This window comes from Sinocyclocheilus rhinocerous, unplaced genomic scaffold (assembly GCF_001515625.1).
Source record: "Sinocyclocheilus rhinocerous isolate Xijiao unplaced genomic scaffold, SAMN03320098_v1.1 scaffold1307, whole genome shotgun sequence".
Taxonomy (NCBI): Eukaryota; Metazoa; Chordata; class Actinopteri; order Cypriniformes; family Cyprinidae; genus Sinocyclocheilus; species Sinocyclocheilus rhinocerous.
This window is the reverse complement of record NW_015631048.1, coordinates 666,320-689,788: the sequence shown is the minus strand read 5'-3', so window position 1 is coordinate 689,788 and position 23,469 is coordinate 666,320. Positions and strand designations below refer to the sequence as shown.

The window sequence follows — 23,469 nt, the reverse complement described above, 5'->3', positions numbered from 1 at the left end:
TGTATGTGTATATATATATATATATATATATGTGTATATATATATGTATATGAGGTCACCTGAGCCACTGCAGCTTTGTGTTTCTTCATGAGTTCATTCATGTCCTCCTGATCCTCCTCAAAGCGAGACTGCAGGTCGTTCTTCTCCCTCTGCAGACGACTTATCTGCTCCTCCAACTGAGGGAGACAGAACAGACAGGGTTAAATGAGTACCTTGAATAGTTTTATTAATGGTTTTTGAGGATGAGGAAATGCCACGCAACCTGTCCATGTTGGCATCTGTCTGATTTGGCAGCTTCTACAATGTGACAGATCAACACCACACCAAAATACTGCAGAGTTTGATTGGATGCAGTTTTACATCAACAACAAAATGTTTTCTCAATTCTTAAAAAAAAAAACCTGTTTATTACATATCAAATAGTTGCAATTTATTATTTTTGTTGTTTTTCTCTGCTCTCCATGACCCTAAACTGTCTAGATAACCCAAAAAACATAACTTTTAATAACGGATCACTTCCCATAATATAGTCACAGCAGCCTTCAGTGTTTTAAAACTATGTTTCTGCCATTTTAGTGTAAGATTTTAGAGTAGCATTTCAGAGTGTCTAAAATACTGTCATTACACACAGTAATTGCATATTTCTGGTTGAGGCTGTGACGAGGAGATAATACCCTTAAACTCTTCTATTTGACATCATCTCCTCTTCCTCATAAATAATAAATCAAATGCACACCCCAAGTGTGCCATTTGAGTCCTGAAAGAGCCTGTAATGTGAATGGGGGAAGAATCAGAGAAGAATAGCTGCACTGATTTTCATTTTATCTCCATTCTTTTTGTCGTCACCAAGATAAATTGTGAAGACAAAATCAGAATAGATTTAAGGTATAAAATTCCATGCGAGTCAGGATTTGTGTCAGATTTAACTGTGGGTGGAGCCAGACAGCATGACGCTGCAGGAATAAAAACCAAGCAACTGTCAAAATGTCTTGTCGGCTGTCACAGTCACAGTCGGTTAGGACAAAAACTCAGATAAACATGGAAGAGACAGGATTTAACGCTTTATCGCATCATGCTTGGTTACAATACCATGATTCAGGGTTTCTTTATCTGACTCTGGAGGTTTAAATTTTTCCCTCTGGAATATTTATTCTAAATGTTTTTTTTCCATCAGCCTGACCAGGAAAATGATTGAACTGTAAGCACTTTATTTCTCTTTACCCAGCTGTTTGAATGAATTTTGACACATTTACTGCTCTATTCAACTCAAAAGACGAATTTTGCTTCAAAACTAACATTTTTCTCCCAACGAATCTGGTGAACAAATTGAAATTTTCTAAAGTAGTAAATCACATGTTTTGAATGGCATATTCTATCCTGTGTAAATCTCTAAAAGAGCTGTTGATGACTCGCATAATAATTAACCAAACAATTTCTGCTCAGGAATTAAATGAAACTTGTGAAATATCTGAAAATGTGGGTTAATTCCTCGATATCATAAAGGTCATAAATGTTGTATAAGACCTTTTATTGTTTATAACAAATGAACTGTTGAAACAAAATGAACAAAACTAATAAAACAATCAAACAGTAAACATTCACGCCAAACAATCAGAAAGTAAACGAACAGCTTAAACAAGTAAACAGCAAACAAAAGACGGTAATCAGTAAACAAACATCTTAAACAACTAAAGGACAAACAATAAAGAAAACAAACACTCTAAAAACAAACAAGCAAACAGCAAAGAAAGAGCCCAAACAATCATATATAAATAAATGTACTCTATGTTTGAACAAACATGTTAAAAAACATTCAAACTTGTCCTGTTTATGACCACTGAACTGTTTTCAAATAAAATAGAATATGACTCACAGCCATCTTGGCTTTGGTGATGTCGTCCATCTGGATATGAAGGTCTTCAATTTCCAGCTCCATAGACTTGCGTGCTTTCACTGCGGCTGCGCAGGCAAACTCTGACTCCTCCAACTACACCAGATACAACATACGCTCACATGAAGCAATTAGTCCTTTTCTATTCCCAGTGAGGGACATTAATTGTAATTTCTACTGCTCTGATTGTGATTCTACCTTATTTTTGAGTGCGATGATCTCTCTTTTGCTGGGAACATTACTCTTTAGGTGGTCCAGCATCACCTGCGCATCAACCAGAAGAACTTTTGTGCGCTTCAGATCCTTCCTGAGACGTTTCTCTGTCTCTACATCCCTCTGACCAACCTGTTATATAGTGTAATACTGTGTTATACTTTCTTGAGTATTGTATGCTGTCTGCAATATTTGTGTTCTCTTGTGTTAGTACCTGTTCCTGTGCCATCATCAGTTTGGACTCCAGGTCTCTCTTTTCTCTCAGAACTCTCTGTTTATCTTCATATTCCTCCTCTAACTGCACTTCCATCTGCTTCAGCTACACACACATTTCAAAAGAGCCATTAGGAAACATGGAGGTCTCAAATTGTGTGATTTGATTGTGTTCAGATCCTGTTTGTTCACCTTCTTACTGCAGGACAGTCTGATGTCCTCCACTTCCTCATCTTTACTGTCCAGCTCTTTAGAATGCGTTTGTCTCAATCTCTCCATCTCCATTTCCAAACGGAGTTTAGCCTAAATAACACACAGATCAGATAAGGTTAACTGTTGATAATATCCTCTGAAAAATAAAGTTGGCAGGTTTTGCTTTTCCACCTTTCCGAAATGAACAATGTTATTTTAATAATATTAAAAAATGATTTAAAATAATGATGAAATGACTAAAACCTGAACTAAAATTAAAACTGAAAAATAAAAGCAAATTTGATATATTAATACATACTATAATAACATGTAAATAATATTAAAATAACATTGTTCATTTCGGAAAGGTGGAAAAGCAAAACCTGCCAACTTTATTTTCATCATTTTTTTAAATCATTTTTTAATATTTCTATTTAATTTTTATATTTATTTCAGTTTCAGCTTCTTTTTAGACTCTACTTAAGACTATATTTAAGATTTTCATCTAATTTTACTTTATTTCAGCTTCCATGTTTCCATGAATGAAAATGATTTTTAATAGTTTTAGTTTTAGTTAACAATAACAATGGCTCTGAACAGAACACAGCACAGAGTCACAATCCATCTTTGATTTGGCCGTTTTTTAGCTTGTACCTGTTCCAGCATCTGAATGGTTCCAGCCTGTTCATCAAGCTCCTCCTCTTGATCTTTGACCTTTGCTTCCAGATCACGCAGTTGCTTCTTAACCTTTGCGAGTGATGCCTCGTCTTTTGACTCCTGAGAGGAGAGATCCTGGAGCTCGGATTCCAGCTGCTCTACCTTCAGACTGACCGTACACAGCTCTGTGTCCTTCTCCTGTTTGTTAAATTATGAATTTGTCATTAGCAACCTACCATAGACTTATTATAGAAACCTGAAGTTAAGCGTCTTGCTTAAGGATGCGAGAGAGAGCAACACACACTCTTCTATCTTTAGTCTCACCTGTAGCTGTTGTCTGATTGTAAACACCTCGCCAGTTAGCATATCTCTCTCTCGGCCCAGTTTCTCCCGCTGGTTCCTCTCCTTCTGTAGTTCTTCATGAAACTGGTTCTTCTCCACATCAAACCTGCCAGAAAATTCAGAAGATAGATGGGTTTTGAGACATGTAATTTCAACCACAGTATGACAAGAGCAACATGATAACGTGCTCATAGGCATAAACTGTACACTGAGGTTACTCATGAATTCTCAAGTATGTTGAGATTTAGCTCCAGCTCGAAGTCTGATGTGCTAAGTTTTTAGTTATGAGCAACATCAGCCAAATACTAAACAGACACACACACACACAAATAAAAACAGTCAGCAATAAACAAATCCAACCCCAAGATCAAACAATCAGACAGTAAATAAATAACAAAACACTCAAATAAACAGCCCAAACAATCAGACAGTAAACAAACAGCTTAAACAACAAACAGCAAACAACCAAAAAGTAAAGAAAGAGCTCAAATAGAGATGTAATCATACAATAAACAATAAATTTAAATGTCTAGAAATAACAATGAGTAAACAAACAGCCCAAACTTTAAATGAACAGCCCAGCTAATCAGAAAGTAAACGAACTGACAAAACAACTAAACACTAAACGACAAACAAAAGACAGTAATCAGACAGTAGACGAACAGCTTAAACAACTAAATGATAAACTCAAGACAGTAGTCAGCCAGTAAATGAACAGCCTAAACAGCTTAACTAAACAACAAACTAAAGACAGTAATTAAGTAAACAAACTTAAACAGCAAACAATCAAACATTGAAGAAAGAGCCCAAACAATCATATAGTAATCAAATAACAAATTGTTTACTGTACTGTATTATTGAACGAAATGTATGATTAAACAATGAGTAAAAGAACAGCCCAAACAATAAAGTAAACAAACCACTAAAACAATCAAACAGTAAACAAGCACGTCAAATTATAAACAAACAGCCCAAACAATCAAACAGTAAATATATGGCCCAAACAACCACAGAGTAAACAATAATCAGAAATCTCTATAATCAGACCCCAGCAGGTGACCAGGCAGGAGACTGAAGACACAGACTAAGATGTGTGTGTGTGTATGATTGGCTCTTACTTCCTCTGCTTTCTCTCCAGCTCATGGTTGCGTCCCTCTTGATTTTCCAAGTGCAGTTTGGTGTCTTGCAGCTCAGCTGCCAGCCGCTGGCATTTCTTCTTCAGCTGCTGGACTGATCGCTGGGACTCCTCGTGGTCAGCCTGCAAGTCCGTTAACTACACAGAGAGACAGGAAGGTGAAGTTTATAAAAGTCTAAAGATTCTGAAGTGTTGCTGGTCAACGTCAGAGTATCATTTATTGTAGCAGAGTTTGAATTTGGATACATTTCACACTGTGTGTAGTCTGTTAGCAGTCCTAGTGTGTGTGCACTCTGTGTATGTGTTTATTTACTGTGCTATACTAACTTTTCTCTCCAAGTGTCTCTTGTTCTGTTGTTCTGTCTCCACCTTGTCATCAATCTCCTGCTGGAGTTTTTTCTTTGTGAATTCTGTGTCTCTGATGGCACGATCATATTTCAGCCTCCATTCACCTCCTGACATGCACAAACATACAGAGACAGACAGATTTTTCCTGAGTTGTTTTATTGAGCTGTTTGTGTGTGTGTGTGTGTGTGTAGAGCAGTTTTTGACCAATCCGGTCCTCTTTCCATCCCAGCGGCTATATTCTTATCAAAATAAAGCATTTTTATAATCAGCTTCAAGTGCTCCGCAGAGTTTCTCTCATCTGAAAGCTCTGCCGTCAGCTCTGTGATCTACATAAACACACATATGCTCTTGTTTTTCTAATATGGTGGAGGCTTTCTGCATTTTTATATTTTCATTTAGACATCACTTAATACATTTATTTGTCAATACTTGTGGAGACACTCGGCCTATCTAACTCAAAAATAACACCCTTTGCATTCTTATTTTCTCTCTGGTTTTCTTGAAGGAGCCAAGCAGGACAGCAAAAATGAAAAAAAATAAAATAAAAAGCTTGGTTCTCTTACTCTGCTCTCCACACGATCCGAGGTCAGCCGTAGCTCATTTCTTTCCTTCTCCACCCTCTCCAGCTTCAACTTCAGATGCATGATCTCCTCCTACAAGTCAAAACAAAACATTTATCGCCATCAAAAGACAATACTGAATATTTAGATAAGAACAGGACGATCTTTGGTCTGAGGCTTGTTGAGCTACTATTATATGATCTGATGTTCTTTTGATCAGGCGAGATCTTTCTGCCTTCAGGTGAGTTCAGGAAGGGGCCAGACGGCATTGTTGCATTTCTAAAGCTAATGCTTTGAGCTGGGATTGAGATGTGATGGCAGCAGGAATCAAAGAGAAGTCTCGGCTCTAACGCTGATGCAACAAAAGCCCTCAGATCGTGTCATCTTTTAGGCAAACGCGTCCACACACACACAGATAAACCTTCGAGCTCTACTGTAAACTGACAGAAGCTTTGCATAGCGAGCAAACCAGGGCATGAAATAAAGAGTAAGCTGGAAAGACTCACGTCTTTTCCTCGAATCTGTTCTTCGGTGAGCTGAACCTCTACTAGAGGTCGTACGGCGGTGAAGAGCTTCCACCAGGGCCAGTCCTTCACACCACGATTCTTCTTGATGTTCTTCTGAACACAACGGATGGCCAAATCCTGGATCTGAGAGACAGAGAGATTTGTTTTAGCTTATTTAAAGGGAACGTTTACGTGAAAAACTTTTATGCAGCCCTAGTCTTCATTCATTTTCATTATATTAAATAGAGTGGCCCATATATTCAGCAGCCTTTATGTTTAAGGGTAAAAAAAGCCATAGAGGTTTTGAATGACATGAGGATGAGTTAATGATGACAGAATATTCATTTTGACTGAACTATTCCTTTAATCGTCAGGCTGATGATACAGATCTCCATCTGTGAATGACATGACAGTTGCATTAACAGCGCGGCATGAAATGATTAATGTTCCATTGCGAACACAAACATAAAAGCCACAGTATGACTTTGATATGACATTTTTGAAAAAGTACAGAAAGACTTGCAAACCAAAACTGTAAATCCGATTGGAATTAATTAAATGCACATTATGAAGAATTGAGAGGATTTTATTCAGAGGTCTGACTGCATGCCGTGATCTGAAAGTGTTCAGAGGAGCTTTTATTAATTTGAGATCTTCTAATTCTAGGGAGACTAAACGGGAGAGCACTTAAAGCAGAAGTGTGTTTTTTTTTCCAGCATTAAAATACTTTCTACCATAGTTTAATATGCAGAGACAACGAAGTCATTTGTAGGTTAATTCCCTCAAAACGTGTAAAAAAAACTTATTCTGTGGTGCTTTCAAAACATTTTCAGTTTGTTTGTGCTGCACAACAACAGCAACAATGGCTCAACAAATGGAGTGAGTTTGGGGCAGATCTATTTGTTCGGCTGACCAATGGGAGACGGGTGTAGTTTTTTGTCTGCAGTTCTGCTCGGTGACGCTAGTGTTGCAGAAATTACTAGCTTCAGCTTAAATAAAACCTCGTCACCTTCATAAATGCTCTCTTGCTCAATGCTGTGCATTGATGTATGTGTTTTGCTCTTAAAGTGGACTGATATATTCTACAGTTGAAAAGTTTGGGTAAGTACATTTTTTTTTTTTTTTTAAGGAAATTAATACTTTCATTCAGCAAGGATGCATTGGGTTGACAATAAAGGTGCTGTTTTTTTTAACTTTCTATTCATCTAAGCATTTGACAAAAAATGTATCATGTTTCCACAAAAATATTAATATTAATCAACAATATTAAGAAAAAATCAGCATATGAGAATGAATGAATGGAGTAATAGCTGCTGAAAATTGCTTTGTCATCACAGGAAAAAGTTACATTTTGAAATGTATTAAAATAGACAATTATTTTAAATTGTAATAATATTTCACAATATCACTCGTTTTACTGTATTTTTAATCAAATAAATGCAGCCTAGGTGAGCATAAGAGAAAAAATCTAACAAACAAAAAGAAAACTTACTGATCCCAAACATTTGAACGGTAGTGTAAGAGAAATAAATGTTGAGATTCTGATGGACTGACATTGCAATTTCAGCTCAAGACTGAAGCAAAATGGAAAATGTACTTTACCTTCCTCTTTTTGAAGGCCTGTCGAGACAAAAAGCCCCTGCAGGCGGCCTGGAACAGCGTGATGTTCTGTCTGGTGTGTTCATCCCTCTGTCCCTCTAGTTTAGCCACTGTTCCAGCCCTGAAGAACACCTAACAGACACACACAAACATAGTTGTGACTTGTTTACACACGCCCCTCTTTTTTTTTTTTTTTGGCTCGCCGTGGTTTTCCAGCTGATGGGATTAAACTGTTGAGCGCCAGCGTCTGTTCATACTGATTAGGACGGCATGAAGAACCAGGAAAGACACAAACAAACAAAGCAGCTCACGCCGAGATGAGAGTTTATTGCGTCCAGCCGACGGACCACGCAGTAGTAGACGGAAAAACATACAGATGACATATCATCTGCTGCATACAGTTCAAAGTTTGACTCACCTTCATCCTCTGATGCTTCCGAACTGATAAAATGAATAGTAACTTGTGTGTGTGTGTTACTCACCCTGCTCAGGCCCATGTGATAGCTGCTCTTTTCCAATTCCAAAGACTCCAAAAGCTCCTCTACTGCCTGCAATGACAAACACACTGTCATGTCTAATTCACACAGTGTACATTACAAAAACACTGCTGACCCCTGTGTAGGCCTACTGGACACACACACACACACACACAGGTTATTCTTTGCTGTACAGTCCCCAAACTGTCCAGACGACCATCAGCCCTCACCGTGACACTGACACTGTCTTTCTCATGTGGAAAAGTCTTGAGAACTCGATCTATCTGAAAGGGCCCATCTAGATTACAGCACTATAGGGGGAGCTGGCCCCTGACAACCAAAGGGCCATTGTTCGAATCGCTTCACAAAAACCTTTCCTCAGAGAGACGGTTCTACCTCCCTCTGTCTTTTTCTTTCTCTCTGCGTCTCTCTAGATTTCCAATTTTGCATCGTTTCAACTTCCTCTGGGACTTGAAACGCGACTGACCTTCTCTGCTGTGTCACAAAAAGAGGACGGTCATCTTTCTGTATTCTTTTTACTCTGAAAAGCTGATGGTCAGACTCTAAAATTGACTTTTTTGCTACACCTGTTAATTTACTAGCTGTTAATATTTCAAACTGGCCATGCAACTTTATTTTGCTTTATTTTTCATTAAAATGTTAGGGGCAATGTGATTATTTAGCTGTTTATTATTTACAGCATAGGTTTGTACAAGTCATATCCCTCTGTCTTTTTCTTTCTCTCTGCGTCTCTCTAGATTTCCAATTTTGCATCGTTTCAACTTCCTCTGGGACTTGAAACGCGACTGACCTTCTCTGCTGTGTCACAAAAAGAGGACGGTCATCTTTCTGTATTCTTTTTACTCTGAAAAGCTGATGGTCAGACTCTAAAATTGACTTTTTTGCTACACCTGTTAATTTACTAGCTGTTAATATTTCAAACTGGCCATGCAACTTTATTTTGCTTTATTTTTCATTAAAATGTTAGGGGCAATGTGATTATTTAGCTGTTTATTATTTACAGCATAGGTTTGTACAAGTCATAAACATGTTAATTTCTGCCTCAGAGTAAAAAATAAAATATAATAGTGAATTTATTTCTTGTGAATCTCCCAATGATTTTATATTTCACAATATGACTTTGTCTCACAATTGACTTCATTTCTCATAATTGTGATTTTATATCTCACCATTGTTATATCCTCCAATATGAATTTATATTTCACAATATAACCTTGTATCTCACAATATGACTATATCTCACAATTGCAACCTCATTTATCATAACTGCAATTTTATCGTACAGTTTCTCAAAATATGATTTTTCACAATGTGACTTAACTTCTCATAATTGTGATTCTTATCTTACCATTGCGACTGTATCTCACAATTTGACATATATATCTCCCAATATGACTTTATATCTCACAATTGTGTCTGAATTGGTTATAATTGTGATTTTACAACTCACAATTGCAACTATATCTCATGTTCACAGTATGACTTTATATATATCACAATATGACTATTGTGGCTTCAATCATTTCTCATAATTACAATTTTATGTTATATCTCCCATTATGTAATATGCTACATTTCCTACTTAAGCTTCCATTCAACTCATGAATAACTCTACTTGGCAAAGCTAATTTTTACTTGCATTTGGCACTTGGCGAGTATTAATTTTGGACCCTGTCTGCTGTGTACATGCCACATGTGCAAAGGTTTTGTATATAACTCTCCTTTCCCCTCGGCCAATCACAGGGCCAAAACGAGATTAGGAGACCCCTGGACGGAGACATTTTTCTAGCTGATAATTACAGTACATTTGGGCATTTAGTAAGCACTAAAGCCCAGAGTAATTACTACATTTTTTCTGTCTGTTCTGCAAATTGAATCAAGTCAGAGACCCAGCTGGGGTTTCTTGATTAAGCCATCACAATAGCCCTGATTACCCAGAGTTCATTCTGTCTTGGATTCATGGCACACAAGAGCAAGAGGAGTCCAAATCTTCATTTCAGTCATTTCTAAAGCTTTTGTTCTATTATTTTCATGCTCATTATTCTCTTAAATAGTTACTCACTCGTTTCTCATCCTTCACGATGTAGTTTCGGCCTAGTTTCTTGGTCAGGTGAGGGGCCAAAACGTCAAAGCGTCTTCTGAACTCAGAGAAGACCATGTGGTCAGGGTAGCCTGCAAAAATCATGCGGATATTCAGCAGGAAATAACGAAGAGGACTTGATTTTATCTATTTGATTGGATTTGATCAGTCTCTCTTCTCACCTTGTCTGTAAATCCTCAAGCTGTCCAGCAGCTTGAAGCCACGGATCTGGGCCCTGAGCAAAGCCACATCTGTCTGCATGAGTCCAGGGTCACAGCTCTCCTCTGGGGACCCTGTTGCCCTCAGAACCTCCGCTCGGGGTAATAGACAGTGGACAAAGTGAACCCTGGATCTGCGCACGGTGTCCAACAGTGCATCCTGCACTCAAAAGAGAAATACATCATGTGTATTTTAAGCCATTTCTTGGAACTAATAGGGAATTTGAACAATTCCATGAAAGAAAGATTTTCAACAACGAGTATTCGGTGTAGGACCCTCTTAAAAACCCACCACTTGGAGTTTAATCTGAAGACAGAGAGACTTCTTTTTGACGGCTGCCATGCCTGTGGTGAAGGTCTTCCTCATGCTGGTGGCCCGACGCATGGCGAGCTGAGAGACACCCTCCAGTCCGGCGATGGAGCCGGTCAAAACCGCAGCACTGCTGGAGCGGCCCACAAACATCCCGCTGATGCTCTTCCTGTTAATATCATCCAGTGAAAACTTGAGTCTGATGAAACTTGAGTCTGTAGGGGTGTGCAATATGTATATTCTACGATAATAACATGTTTATTGTTTTAACTATGTACAAGCTGACCTCGTGTATGTTACTTGCAATAAAAACACTGCTGTTTTCATGAATAATAGCACAATTACAAAATGTTAATCAATAAAAAAAAACGAGTTAACATTTTGATTTAGATTTTACACACAATATTTTAATTATTTTATTTTTACTTTATTTAGTCAAGAAAAATGTGTATCTGAGCAACACATAGTGGTGCTTTATTACAGAATAAATCTGCATGTTGAACAAAACAGTTTAATGAATGATTCAATGACTGAATGAATCTGGCGTTTCAAAGAATCATTTGAATGACTCATTAAGGAAGTGAATTGCAGCCGCCCACTGGCAGTTTTAGTTTCAGATGTAAAATATTTTTTTTATGACATCAATTTAAGGTGGCACATCCCTAATCTGGTGTCCTAACGGTCAGTTTATTTTGTCATTCTTCTTGAATTAAAAAAAACTATGTTTTTTGACTGATTTACTGAAGTGACAAGTGCAAATGGTTTTGGCTAGTTCTTACTTCTGGGAGTTCTGCAGCAGATTGGCTGCGTTCTGGGGGGTGGGATTTAACCTGGCTAGGTTCAGCCATCCGTGTGTGTCATATTCCACCCAATCTGTCCCGTGACTGTGGCCGAGCAGGAAGTGATGTGTGTTTTCACTTTTTAGCACCACTGTGTGACCTGCAGAAAAACAATGCATAAATCTGTCTAGGGCAGAATGTAAGTGTGTGAGTTTGTGCACGTATATGTGTGTGACCTGTGCTCTCTCCCTCTGCAGGGCCATAGTAACTTAAGAGTCGCTGCAGGAGTGTTTCCTCTGACCCTCCCGGCTGCAAAACCTCCTCCTCCATCAGCCAGAACAGACCTCTGGCCTCATCTGTCCGGGACAGAGTACGTACCTGAAACACAGACATTAATATCCACTGTCATAGAAATAGTCATAGAAGTTTATTTTCTACACACACCAATCTCTCTCTTTTGTTCTGATACTTATAAACACGTTTTAAAAAGACTGCAGCATATATAACTATGACCGGCCAACTAATTACTATTAATATAGGATTAAATGTGCCCTACATTGACATTCTGTCATTTCCAGTTTCAGCCTTTAAAAGTGAAGTCTTTTGTAATAAATACAAATGCTTAGATGAAAATAAAATTAAGTAATTATCCACAGAGCTCTTATTAAAATAATCACACAATCACACAACTTTAAACATCAGCAGTTTTGACTTGTTTAGGAAGTGCGTCTCACCAGGGTCTGACTGGAGGACTGATCAACCACAGCTACTGAGCGAGAAGGGCTGGGCTCCAGGTCATCCAATGTGATCTCAATGTTTTCCTATGGAAAGACAGATGCAGTTATTAAAATTAATAAATAATTAATAATTTGCAAAGATGCTAACTGTGAGGGAATTTTTATTCATCAAAAATCCTAAAAAAGTTTCTATAAAAATATTATAGTCCTTGATCATTTTTAGCATCATCTTGTGCCATGAACTTTGTTTTTCAAGATTCTGTGTGAAAAGTAGTTCAAGTTTTGAAAGAGCCATTCTCAACCCCTGCATTACATTTTATTGCATTCTTTTTATAATTAGTTGTAGTAAAATTTCAGAGCAGTAGTGCACTGCTCCACTGTCCCATCCAGTAATGGCAAATTGCTAATAAATACAATAAAAAAGTTAAAATTAAATTAAGTAGTGGTAATCTTAAACAGCTATATAATTTAGTGTTTTAATAAGAATTGTGAGAACGAGCTGTAGATGTTTGGGTGTTGGTTATGGGTGTTTTGTGCACCTCTTTGTAACGCTCCAGTTCCCGTACGAATGTTCGCTCCTGGAACAGGGTCTGCAGACGTTCCTGAGCGTAATTATGGCAGAGCTCCTCAAACGTGGCGCCACGCTGGTTCTTCACCTGACGAGGGTTCTGGAACCCTGGTGTGTCCACAATCAGCAGAGAACAGAGAGAATGCTGACTGGACTTCAGCGCTCTGAAAGTAGAAGAAGATTAGTGGTCGACCGATATATCGGCCGATATTTGGCATTTTTCAAATATCGGCATCGGCCGATAAGTTTTTCTGTTTGACCGATGCGTTCGGGGCTGGACTTTTATTTTGACGGCGCGCCTGAATTTTATTTTGACGGCGCTGAGAACGGCAGCGCCTGAGCACACAGTGCTCACATTCTCCTTGTTTGCTGTCGTCGTTAATAGTTCTGTCTAATATGGATAGAAGTCTGTCTAATAATCAGATAGAACGGTTAAACAAAGGAATTAAAATGTATACAAAAAGTATTATAACGATTGCTTTTATATTATTAGTAATAGAAAGGCAAACATTATAATACTTTCTCGTTTGCCGTCAGCATTCAGCAAATTCGCATTTACATCATTTAAACAAATCTTTGAATGTCTAATGAACATTTAATTTCACAAACCTTGCAAACTTAGTCGAATCCAGTTGCGAGATCTTGTGAAGTGTGCATGTGACCTGCATGATCCCTTTCCAAGATATCGGCATCGGCTGTCAAAAAAACAATATCGGTCGACCACTACAGAAGATATCAGAATGCATCTCTTATTCAATAAATCATGTTGCTCTAGGTAATCACCGGTTACCGATTACCTGTTAATGAGAGAGATAATGAGTGTGAAAAGCTCAGAGTATAAACCAGACGCCATGAACTCCAAACACTCAGCTGCTGTTGCTTTAGACACTGAAACGCACACAAAAACACTTTTTAAGACATAAAACAGAGAAGCATTTATCGCATATTTAAGAATGTTACGAAACAAACATTACCTGAGCTATCCGTATCATCCGTACTCTGTCGGACACTTGAGGAGCGGGGAAGTGTGCCCTTGCCCTGCATTTTAAAGATGCCGGATGACAGCTCTTCCAGTGTGCAGCCCAGGAGATACGCTGCTTTTTGTGCCCACTCGTGCCTGGCAAACTGCTTTCGGCCTGCTGAGGGGTCAGAAAGCCACATTCACAAAAGTAAAGCAGTGTTACCACAAAACATCTGTCACATTATGGTGAACTACAATAGGTAGTCAAGTGTCCAGAGAACAAGGAGAAACTTTCATCTCCCGGATTGATGATCAAAGAGAACAAACATTTTCATTCTGGCGTTCGACATCAGAGTGGAAACAAGCACAAAGGCAGATGAAAGATGAACACACAGTTCTGTTAAGATGCTAAATAAAAAAAAATAATAATAAAACCACCTGCCTTCAGTCTAAAACAGAAAGATAGAGACCTGCATTTACCTGCATCTGTTTCTGTGTTATGATGGGGACAGCATGCAACATCAATATGCAATAAAAAGACATGATTACAATGGTTAAAACACAAACAACAACTGTTATACACAAAGAAACATGATTAGGGGGATAGTCCGCCCCAAAATTACAATTCTGTCATTTACTTCCACTCATGTTCTGAACCTATATGACTTTCTTTCTTTAGTGGAACTTAAAAGAAGATATTTTGAAGAATGTTGGTAACCAAACAGTTTTGGTTTCCATTGTATGGACAAAAAAAAATACAAAGGGATCAATGGGAACTGAAACTGTTTGGTTACCCGCATTCTTCAAAATGTTGTTTTTTGCTGAAAAAAGAAATGCATACAGGTTTGGAATGACATGAGGTGAGTAAATGATGACTGAATATTTGGATGGACAATCCCGTTCAATACTGAAGATAACTGACAAATGTTTTTAGACATCAAACACACACACTAAAGCTTAAACAGCACATAAAGTCTAAACATTTTCTCAGTAACATGACTGGAAAGACTCTAGTGACACTTAGTGGACAGATTTTAAAATACACACTGTGCAGTCAGATATGCTGTATGCTGTATATTACTGTGTCACACATTTAGTGTTGGTTTAGACACTTGAGGAGCCGGTAGCTTTACCTTTGGTGGCCCCAGCGGCACCGAGGTGGTATACGGCCCCTAAGATCAGCCACACGGTTTTCTGTTCTTCAGCAGAGATGCCCAGGACCTTCATGGCAGCCTGTAGCTTAGTGAACTGCTGAGCGGCTTTCTGCTTGTCCTCAGGCTACAGAGCATTTGACATATGATACACTGTTTTCAGATAAAAAAAGATTAAATGTGTGTCTAATGATGGTACATGTGGCTTTTCTTACCTTTGAGTGAGGGAGGAGCCCGAATGCGCTGTTCTCAGCAAAGTGATTAAAATGAAGTTCAGTCCTGAAAGGCATAATATTCTATTAGCTGGTCAACTTTAATCTGTACATGTTTCCTGCTTTGACCTCAATCTGCATACTATATTTGCTATTTAAGCATATATATATATATATATATAATATATGTGACCCTGGAGCACAAAACCAGTCTTATGTCGCTGGGGCATATTTGTAGCAATAGCCAAAAATACATTGTATGGGTCAAAATTATCGATTTTTCTTTTATGCCAAAAATCATTAGGATATTAAGTAAAGATCATGTTCCATAAGGATATTTTGCAAATTTCCTACTGTAAATATATCAAAACTTCATTTTTGATTAGTAATATGCATTGCTAAGAACTTCATTCGGACAACTTTAAAGGCAATTTTATCAATATTTAGATTTTTTTGCACCCTCAGAGTCCAGATTTTCAAACAGTTGTATCTCAGCCAAATATTGTCCTACAAACCATACATCAATGGAATCTCAATTTCGAAAAATTTACACTTGAGACTGGTTTTGTGGTCCAGGGTCACAAATAATAAATAAGTAATAAAAAAGATCTAGCTAAATACATAAAATATTGTTTTAATAATTAAAATAAAAATGGTTAAAATAACAATATATTAATAAATAATAATACCAATATAATATAATAATAATACATATAATAGTATTTTAATAAATAATACATAACAGTACAGTAGTGAATAGAATTTCTCTCCAAATATTATTTTATACACATTTATAATGTAATTTTTTCTCAATATAAATTTCGTCTTTATATATTAAAGCACATAGCCGTCTTTTAAATTATAGAATGAGGGTCCCTTACTCGAGGATGATCATATATGGGGATCCGTGGCACCGGAGCGATTGAAAACCCCTGACCTACATGATATGAACATAACAAACCTGGCTGAGAGCAGTCGCAGGCCCAGATCCAGACTCTCTCCCTTCACCTCCTGCATAGTGACTTTGCGGCTAAGTGGAGTGACGGGAAGCGGATCCTCTGTGCCAAGCGGGTTTAGAAACTCCTCCAGCAACCTCTCGAGAAACTTCCCAGCGTCGCCTTGCTCCGTGCAACTCATTCTGAGTGTGGATTTGCAACCTTTTGTCCAAAGCAACCTGTGATGCAAACTTCAGGTATGAATCTACACAAAAAATAAATGAATAAATAAATAAAATAATAAACACAACCATCTTCACCAGAACCTGTATATTTGTAGCAATAGCCAAAAATACATTGTATGGGTCAAAATTATCGATTTTTCTTTTATGCCAAAAATCATTAGGATATTAAGTAAAGATCATGTTCCATAAGGATATTTTGCAAATTTCCTACTGTAAATATATCAAAACTTCATTTTTGATTAGTAATATGCATTGCTAAGAACTTCATTCGGACAACTTTAAAGGCAATTTTATCAATATTTAGATTTTTTTGCACCCTCAGAGTCCAGATTTTCAAACAGTTGTATCTCAGCCAAATATTGTCCTACAAACCATACATCAATGGAAAGCTTGCTTATTCAGCTTTCAGATGATGCATAAATCTCAATTTCGAAAAATTGACACTTAATACTGGTTTTGTGGTCCAGGGTCAAATATTTGCCAGAATATTACAAAATGGCATGTCAAAGGTGGCTGGATAGATTTATGCAAGACAAATGCATTTAGTTTGCATGCTTTTTAGGTTAATACACTGTAAAAAAAATTATGACCTGTAAGTCAGGTCAACAATGATACAAGATGAAACAAAATTTTTTTAATTCAACTGATCTTCAACTGAACAAGTTTTTAAATTGAGGTAGATATAGATTTTTTTTTTACAGCGTAATAGTCTCTCATTTACTTTAGAGCTGCATCTGCTCCAGCCATCAGATAGTAAAACACATTGAAGCTTGATTCTGCTTCTGGTCGTCTGATCACTCTGAACTTCTCCAGCAACATGGTCTGTATGCAAGACATAAAGCAAATCAGAGATAAATCCCCCAATGTCTTTAGAAATTATGAGTAATTGCCCTCGCTGTACCCTACCTGAACAGAGGCAGAGGCCACCTGTCCTGCCTGGTCGAAGTCAAGAGAGACTATGTGTGAGAAGCGACTGGCGTTCACATTCATAGCTGTACTGCAGTTCCCGAAAGCCTCCAGAACCGTGTAGACTGCCTGCCATTTCTCAGCTGTGGGGAGAAGACAGTTCATAACGTTATATAAAAATAACAATTTATTAAAACAAATTCAATAACATATAAAAAACTTGAATTAAAATTAAAAATAAAGTGAAAATGAACTCTAGGAAAACTGAAAAGGAGAGTGGGTCTATATTGGGTCCTCCTCGTCTTCCTCACCTGAGTACACCTTTCCACTGCCGGCTGCGATGGTGACCAGGTACTGTAGCAGGTGCTGGCAGTTAGTGGTCTTTCCGCTGCCACTCTTGCCCAGCAGCACGATGGTCTGATCCTGACGTGTGGTCAGCAGCTGATGATATGCCGACTGAGCAACAGCGAAAATGTGAGGAGCTGTTTCCTCCCTCCGGCAGCCCTTAAACATCTGCATCACCTGATATAAACAGATTATGTCACTCCATCTCTCTCTGCCATAACTTTGAGGTAATTTTAAGACTTTGTGTGAAGTTCGTACCTTCTCTGAGTACAAGGCAGGGGTGCTGAGAGGATTGATCACCAGAAGATTTGGCCCAGCATAGGTGTGAATGAGGTTTCCACCATAGCGCTGACGAAGGGTGTGAAGCATGCTGGACTCGTTGAGGTACAGAAGAGAGGAGAGATCCTCCACTCGATCATATGATAGAGGATTTGCCTGACAGACAGACAGATGAGAGTAATTAAACAGGTCTCTTGGCTTTGCATAAGTAATGTCACATGTTTGTGACAATGACTCCGCCCACCTTCTCCACATCATCCTCGTCCACTTCCAGTACTGTCCCATCATGCTCCAGTCTGATCTTCACTTTCCCCTCTGGGAGAGAACCCATCTCTGTCTTGAGCTGTGTAGCTATACAAACAAAATGAATATTTATTTACTTAAACTGGACATGAGTATTCGGATCATAACAGAAGTAATGAACTATGACTTCACTAACCCAAAGAGAAGCCATCTTTATGGACAAGCCAGACTTTCTCAGTGTTATACCAGGCCTTCTCTGCAGCAAGCTGCTCCTCCGTCTTCACCTGCAGCAGGAAGTGAGAGAGATTGTCATCACAGAACATGAAAAAAAATACAGGTTTCCAGTCCACGGACCGATTGTGATTCAGTTCAGATTTTCATTCTGTTTAAGATTAATTGTGACAGAGACAGATAGGTGTGACTTTAGAAGTGGGTGCTACAAACAAAGACCGCAGAGCAATCCATATCAGGTTGAAGTCTATACACTAACCAACCAAAGTAGAATTTGAATGGGAAATGTGCTTTGGTTCAAACAGGAGCTCTGAGGTGATAAGATTCCTTCAATGGCACAACGAAACTCTACTAAGCTTACCCATAAGCAAAATTACACACAGGCAATGCAGTAGCCAGACCTTAGACAGACTGGCAGCTTCATGTGCAGCCTGCAGGATAGCCACAGGATCTTCAGCTGCCTTGGCCTGCGAAGGGCCGGGAAAAGCAAGAGAGCAGGAGTCAAAAAGTCATAAATACACAAATCCTCAAAGGACTTAACAGAAATTAACAGGAGAATAAAACACTTCATATGAGAACTGTGAAAGAAAGAAAAAGAAAAAGAAATGGGAGAGGTTAAGGGAGGTGTTTCTGCACCTGATTCCCTTGGGTGGGCATCACTGGAGATCCCTATAGATGGAATCAAAAAGGATCAGTGAAGAGTCTTAAGTCGTCCTGACCAGGATCAGCAGTGTGATTATTATCAAACCACCTGATGCTAACATTGAAACCAATGCAAGACCAAGCCTGACACAATAGTATAACTGCTAACAATTGTTAACACCGATCAAATCTGGAAATAAGCAGTGAGACATAAACGCCAATGATGCAGAATACATTTAACTAACCACATATCTACTTTCAGGCAACACACAACTCTCACAGCTGAACACCATTGTCCTACACAAACATCTTGGCAGTGGTGGGACACACCTGTTGGTTGGCAATAGTGGAAATCTGGGATGGAAGTTTTCCAGCAGGAGCCGCAGAAGGTTTTAACACCTCCTTCACCTTCATAGACACAGCACTTGTCAGTACGACGCAAGCATATGGTCTACAATCATGCCAAAAACTAGTGAGATAGGAGCCACCACATTACAAGTATTCAAGAAGTCTGCAACTGCCATGGTCAGCACTAATGCAATAATAGTCTGATATGTGGTCACGGCTGCAGCCAACAATAATTTTTACCTCAACTTAAAGCCATTTGAAGGGTCAACAGACATGGCGTGCTTTAGAAAATTATCTCAAGAATCAAAAAAGTCACTTCCAGCATGCTGAATTCTTGCAGGCATTTTGCAAGCATCAGCTGCTTAAATTACTGCTTCAATCCACTTCAGAGGGTTAAAGTGAGACAGCAGTCAAAGTCTTTATGCAAGGGTGAGAAAAAGAATTTGACATGAGTTATGGCAAGATATTAGTTCTGCAGTGAGCCTTGCAGAGTTTCACAACATTGGCCTGCTGAGCAAACATGCATTACTAAAGCATTCAGAAACACATGCAGTATGTACCTCTGGCTTTCGTACAGCAATAGACCGTGGTACAGGAATAAAGCCTGCAGGGGGTGCTAATGGGTCAACTTTAGGCTTGGGGATAAATCCTGCCACCGGGGCAAAAGGGTCTCGCTTTGGGGCGGGAACGAATCCCACCGGCGGTGCCAGAGGATCAGGTTTGGGCGTAAGTTGAGTGGAAGGGTTTGATTTAGGAGCTGGTATGAATCCCGCCGGTGGTGCCAGAGGATCAGGTTTAGGTGTAGGTTGAGTAGAAGGATTTGGTTTAGGAGCTGGAATGAAACCAGCAGGTGGAGCCAATGGATCAGGCTTGGCGACTGGAAGGAATCCAGCAGGAGGGGTAAGAGGATTTGGCTTAGAAGGTAAAAAGCCAACAGGAGGGGCAAGAGGGTCAAGTCTAGGAGGTGGACTGATTGCATGTGTGTATGGTTGGGGTTCTTCTGAGGGGGTCTCGCTTTCACCAAGCCTTTCTTTGCTTTCCTCTTGAGGTTCTTTGCGTTCGGCAGCTCTCAAGCGAGAGCGATGCTCTTTAGTCCTTGCACGGCCCATTAGGCTGGTCAACCCAGCAGAGAGGGCATCTCCATCCACAGAGCTGCCAGCTTGCAGTGGACGGCTTGTTTTGGGGACTGAAGTGGCTGTCAAAGGCGTTTCCTCTGACCCTGCTTTGTGTGCCAGGTTCAGTCCTCTCCTCGTCAATGTGTCAGACTCAAAGCTGCCATGTCGTCCGTTCATGGAGTCGCTGCTTCTCTGGTCTACAGTCAGTGGCCGCTCTGGATTCACCGCTGTTGATGGTTCACCCTGACGTCGCTCGGTTGAGCCACTTACTGCTGTCTGAGACTGACTCATACTGTTCTCACTCTCCGACTGTTCACACAACCCAGAACGCACACGTGCAGGTCACCACAAAAGAAAGAAAAAAACCTATGAAATTACACACTAGCAGCAAGAACTAAAGGTAAAAGTTCACATCCCTTGTAACTTAAAAAATAGCACTATTTTGAGGTTCACAATAGCTTCGATATAATTCCACAAGCAACAACCTTCCAGAGTTTCCTGGATTTCCCAAATGATGACAGATGGGTGGCCGTTCTGAATATCAGAGGGTCTTCACACTCTCCAGCCCACCTGCAAGTACTGAAAGTTCATCTGAAAAAGACTCCTGCTTCCACATGGCCAGGCACTTTGCAGTTCTTTTCTCAGCACAGTCAGGCAGGTTAACAGATAAACCCAGTAATTAAGGTCACTGCAGTATAACACTGGCTCACAGCCCTGAAACACAACTCTACAGGATCAACCACAAAATCTTTGGTAGTCTCTCTCTCACACTACACAATTCAGAACCTGGAGTATTGTAAAGACCTCGCAATCACTTCACACTATAAAATAACAAATTAAAGTGCATATTTAGTTATACTATATACTAGGAATGAGCTCTTATGTGGAGACAGACCTTCATGTCTATCCTGAAGGTGATGATACTGGTGCTCTTCCAGCTGTGCACGGCATTCTTTGGGACACTGAAATTGACAGCAGCACTTTGAGAGCGCTGGACAGGCCTCCAGCCCTGTGCCTCCATGATGACTTGCAAACGTCTCACACATTTGCTTCAGACACACACAATCTTAGCTCAGCATCCCTCTCATGCTCCTTCCCTCTCTTTCTTCCTCCAGCTGCCCCTCCCACTACAGCAGTGATTGGAGGACAAAAAGGGCAAGGGTGTGATGTCAACAAGCCCCACCCACTGGAGTACAGCAGCAGTACAGTTCTAAACAAACATCCACATACAGTCACTCTCACCTTATTGTGCAAAAATGATCTTTACACCTGCTAATATTCACATTTGAGCATTTAGGACTCTAGGATAGTTTAGAAAGTTACTTTTACTCACCCTGTTTCCATTCAATTTCATCTACTAAATTTAATCTGGATGAAGTGACTAAACAGATGAACTGCTTTCATACGGTAATTACAAAGTACGAGGTTGGAAGCAAACAGCTGTCCTAAAAGAAAAAGACCACCATTTTCTGAACAAACCCCATCTTTAGCACCTCCTGATGATATACGTGAAGTAAACACACAGGATGTGTTTTAAAGTAAACCACAGCCACAATAACAAATGCAGAGTTCTGGGAGATGTAATCTCTTCTGATCTCAGAACAGACACCCATCTGAAATCCGAGTCATGCAGTAATGCAAACGCTGCTCAAACACTTACATTCGAGCTTTTTGCACCCGGGACATTTTCATCTTTCACCTGAAGGGAGGCAGATAGAGACAGGAAAGTTAAAACAACGATCAGATGCTCTAACCTGAGACATTGTTCTTGATGTGACATCTGACCCTGCTCTCTCTCTCTGTTCTCTCGATATACAGTTTATCCATCTTTCAGACTGAAGATTAACCTCTGTCTTTAGTTACTAAAAACCAGTACAGCTAAACTCTCATATACATACACTAACACTAATTAGAATGTGAGCAAGGGAGGTTCTTCCAGAGAAAAGTAATACTAAGAGAATGCAAAAGATTTGCAAGCGAATTGAATGCAAAGCTACTTGGTGGAATCCAACACTTTTGAGGGAGAACGCAAACGCTTGGCAAGCGAATGCAAAAGCAATGAAATATATTTTTTCCTCCCATGTCATAGTTTTTCCATCACAGTGTCCTCTTAAGGGCTCTGTATGATATTGACCAAACAATCATTTATCTTAATTTGGAGAAAAATCTGGTTCTATGTCACCTGTCCTGAACAGACAATAAATGAATAAACAAACAGCAGAAAACGGTACTTTCCTTTTTCTCCCAAAATGAGAAACGAGATGAGAAGGCCATGATGAAACAGTTCAGGAGAAGAGAGGGAAGGAAAGGGGAGGAGAGGAAGGCTGGTTTGCGGAGAGACAGAATACAGGATCGGTTAAATGCAGACAGTCTTTCCGATTGAAGTTTTGGGGGTACTAGGACCCTGCGGTGAACGGGTAGAATGAATAGCTACAAGAAAAGAAATAAGGATTAACATCTAATCTGTTAAATGGAGTAAACATAAAGCGGGGAGCATTATTTAGGCTTTCAGCATGACAGTTCTAATTTCAATGTGTAATTTTTTGAAAATTATATTGGTCACTCCTTTCTGAATGAATGTGAATGACATGTGGGGCTGTCAATTTCTAAAATGACAATGGAAAGTGGTTCATATGACTCGTGTTATATTCCAAGTCTTCTGAAGACTGAAAATAAAGTTGTTATTTGGAATGACATGAGGGTGAGTAAATGACAGATGAGAGAGCTGGAACTCAAACTTGACTGTAGTATACAGATAAAATAATGTGAATCGAGCTTCACATGAACTGAAAAAACAATGCTGAAAGAGCAGATTTGTAATGCAAAAGCAACGTGTCTGAAAGTGAAAGTGCAATTTAAGGCAACACTGTCATGACACCAGAACATTCACTATAAATAGAGCACATGTGAAGAGGCCACAATGTGAAGTAACCAACACACACACACAGGAACGGCTGTCCGGCAAGCTTTAAACACTGATTCCTGTACCTGTCAAACACAAAGTAGACACA

The 23,469-nt window shown here is 39.2% G+C and overlaps 1 protein-coding gene across 1 annotated transcript in view; it reads right to left on the bottom strand.

Annotated features, from left to right (window-relative positions):
* LOC107741161 (unconventional myosin-XVIIIa-like) overlaps window positions 1–23,469 on the bottom strand; it is a 44,268-nt gene that overhangs the window by 9,277 nt on the left and 11,522 nt on the right. The window contains exons 3-35 of the mRNA XM_016553770.1: window positions 18,319–18,406; window positions 18,124–18,230; window positions 17,859–18,035; window positions 17,567–17,777; window positions 17,256–17,398; window positions 17,071–17,171; window positions 15,173–15,236; window positions 14,940–15,084; window positions 14,287–14,298; window positions 13,820–13,984; window positions 13,643–13,733; window positions 12,817–13,009; window positions 12,275–12,361; window positions 11,777–11,918; window positions 11,541–11,700; window positions 10,744–10,930; window positions 10,416–10,611; window positions 10,216–10,325; window positions 8,139–8,204; window positions 7,660–7,788; window positions 6,058–6,201; window positions 5,555–5,644; window positions 5,276–5,317; window positions 5,196–5,223; window positions 4,971–5,098; window positions 4,627–4,781; window positions 3,491–3,614; window positions 3,164–3,364; window positions 2,510–2,620; window positions 2,319–2,423; window positions 2,090–2,236; window positions 1,874–1,987; window positions 60–176 (exon numbers count right to left, since the gene is read on the bottom strand). Of these exons, the coding sequence (XP_016409256.1) occupies window positions 60–176; window positions 1,874–1,987; window positions 2,090–2,236; window positions 2,319–2,423; window positions 2,510–2,620; window positions 3,164–3,364; window positions 3,491–3,614; window positions 4,627–4,781; window positions 4,971–5,098; window positions 5,196–5,223; window positions 5,276–5,317; window positions 5,555–5,644; window positions 6,058–6,201; window positions 7,660–7,788; window positions 8,139–8,204; window positions 10,216–10,325; window positions 10,416–10,611; window positions 10,744–10,930; window positions 11,541–11,700; window positions 11,777–11,918; window positions 12,275–12,361; window positions 12,817–13,009; window positions 13,643–13,733; window positions 13,820–13,984; window positions 14,287–14,298; window positions 14,940–15,084; window positions 15,173–15,236; window positions 17,071–17,171; window positions 17,256–17,398; window positions 17,567–17,777; window positions 17,859–18,035; window positions 18,124–18,230; window positions 18,319–18,406 (4,080 nt within the window). The remainder of the gene's footprint in view (window positions 1–59; window positions 177–1,873; window positions 1,988–2,089; window positions 2,237–2,318; window positions 2,424–2,509; window positions 2,621–3,163; window positions 3,365–3,490; window positions 3,615–4,626; window positions 4,782–4,970; window positions 5,099–5,195; window positions 5,224–5,275; window positions 5,318–5,554; window positions 5,645–6,057; window positions 6,202–7,659; window positions 7,789–8,138; window positions 8,205–10,215; window positions 10,326–10,415; window positions 10,612–10,743; window positions 10,931–11,540; window positions 11,701–11,776; window positions 11,919–12,274; window positions 12,362–12,816; window positions 13,010–13,642; window positions 13,734–13,819; window positions 13,985–14,286; window positions 14,299–14,939; window positions 15,085–15,172; window positions 15,237–17,070; window positions 17,172–17,255; window positions 17,399–17,566; window positions 17,778–17,858; window positions 18,036–18,123; window positions 18,231–18,318; window positions 18,407–23,469) is intronic.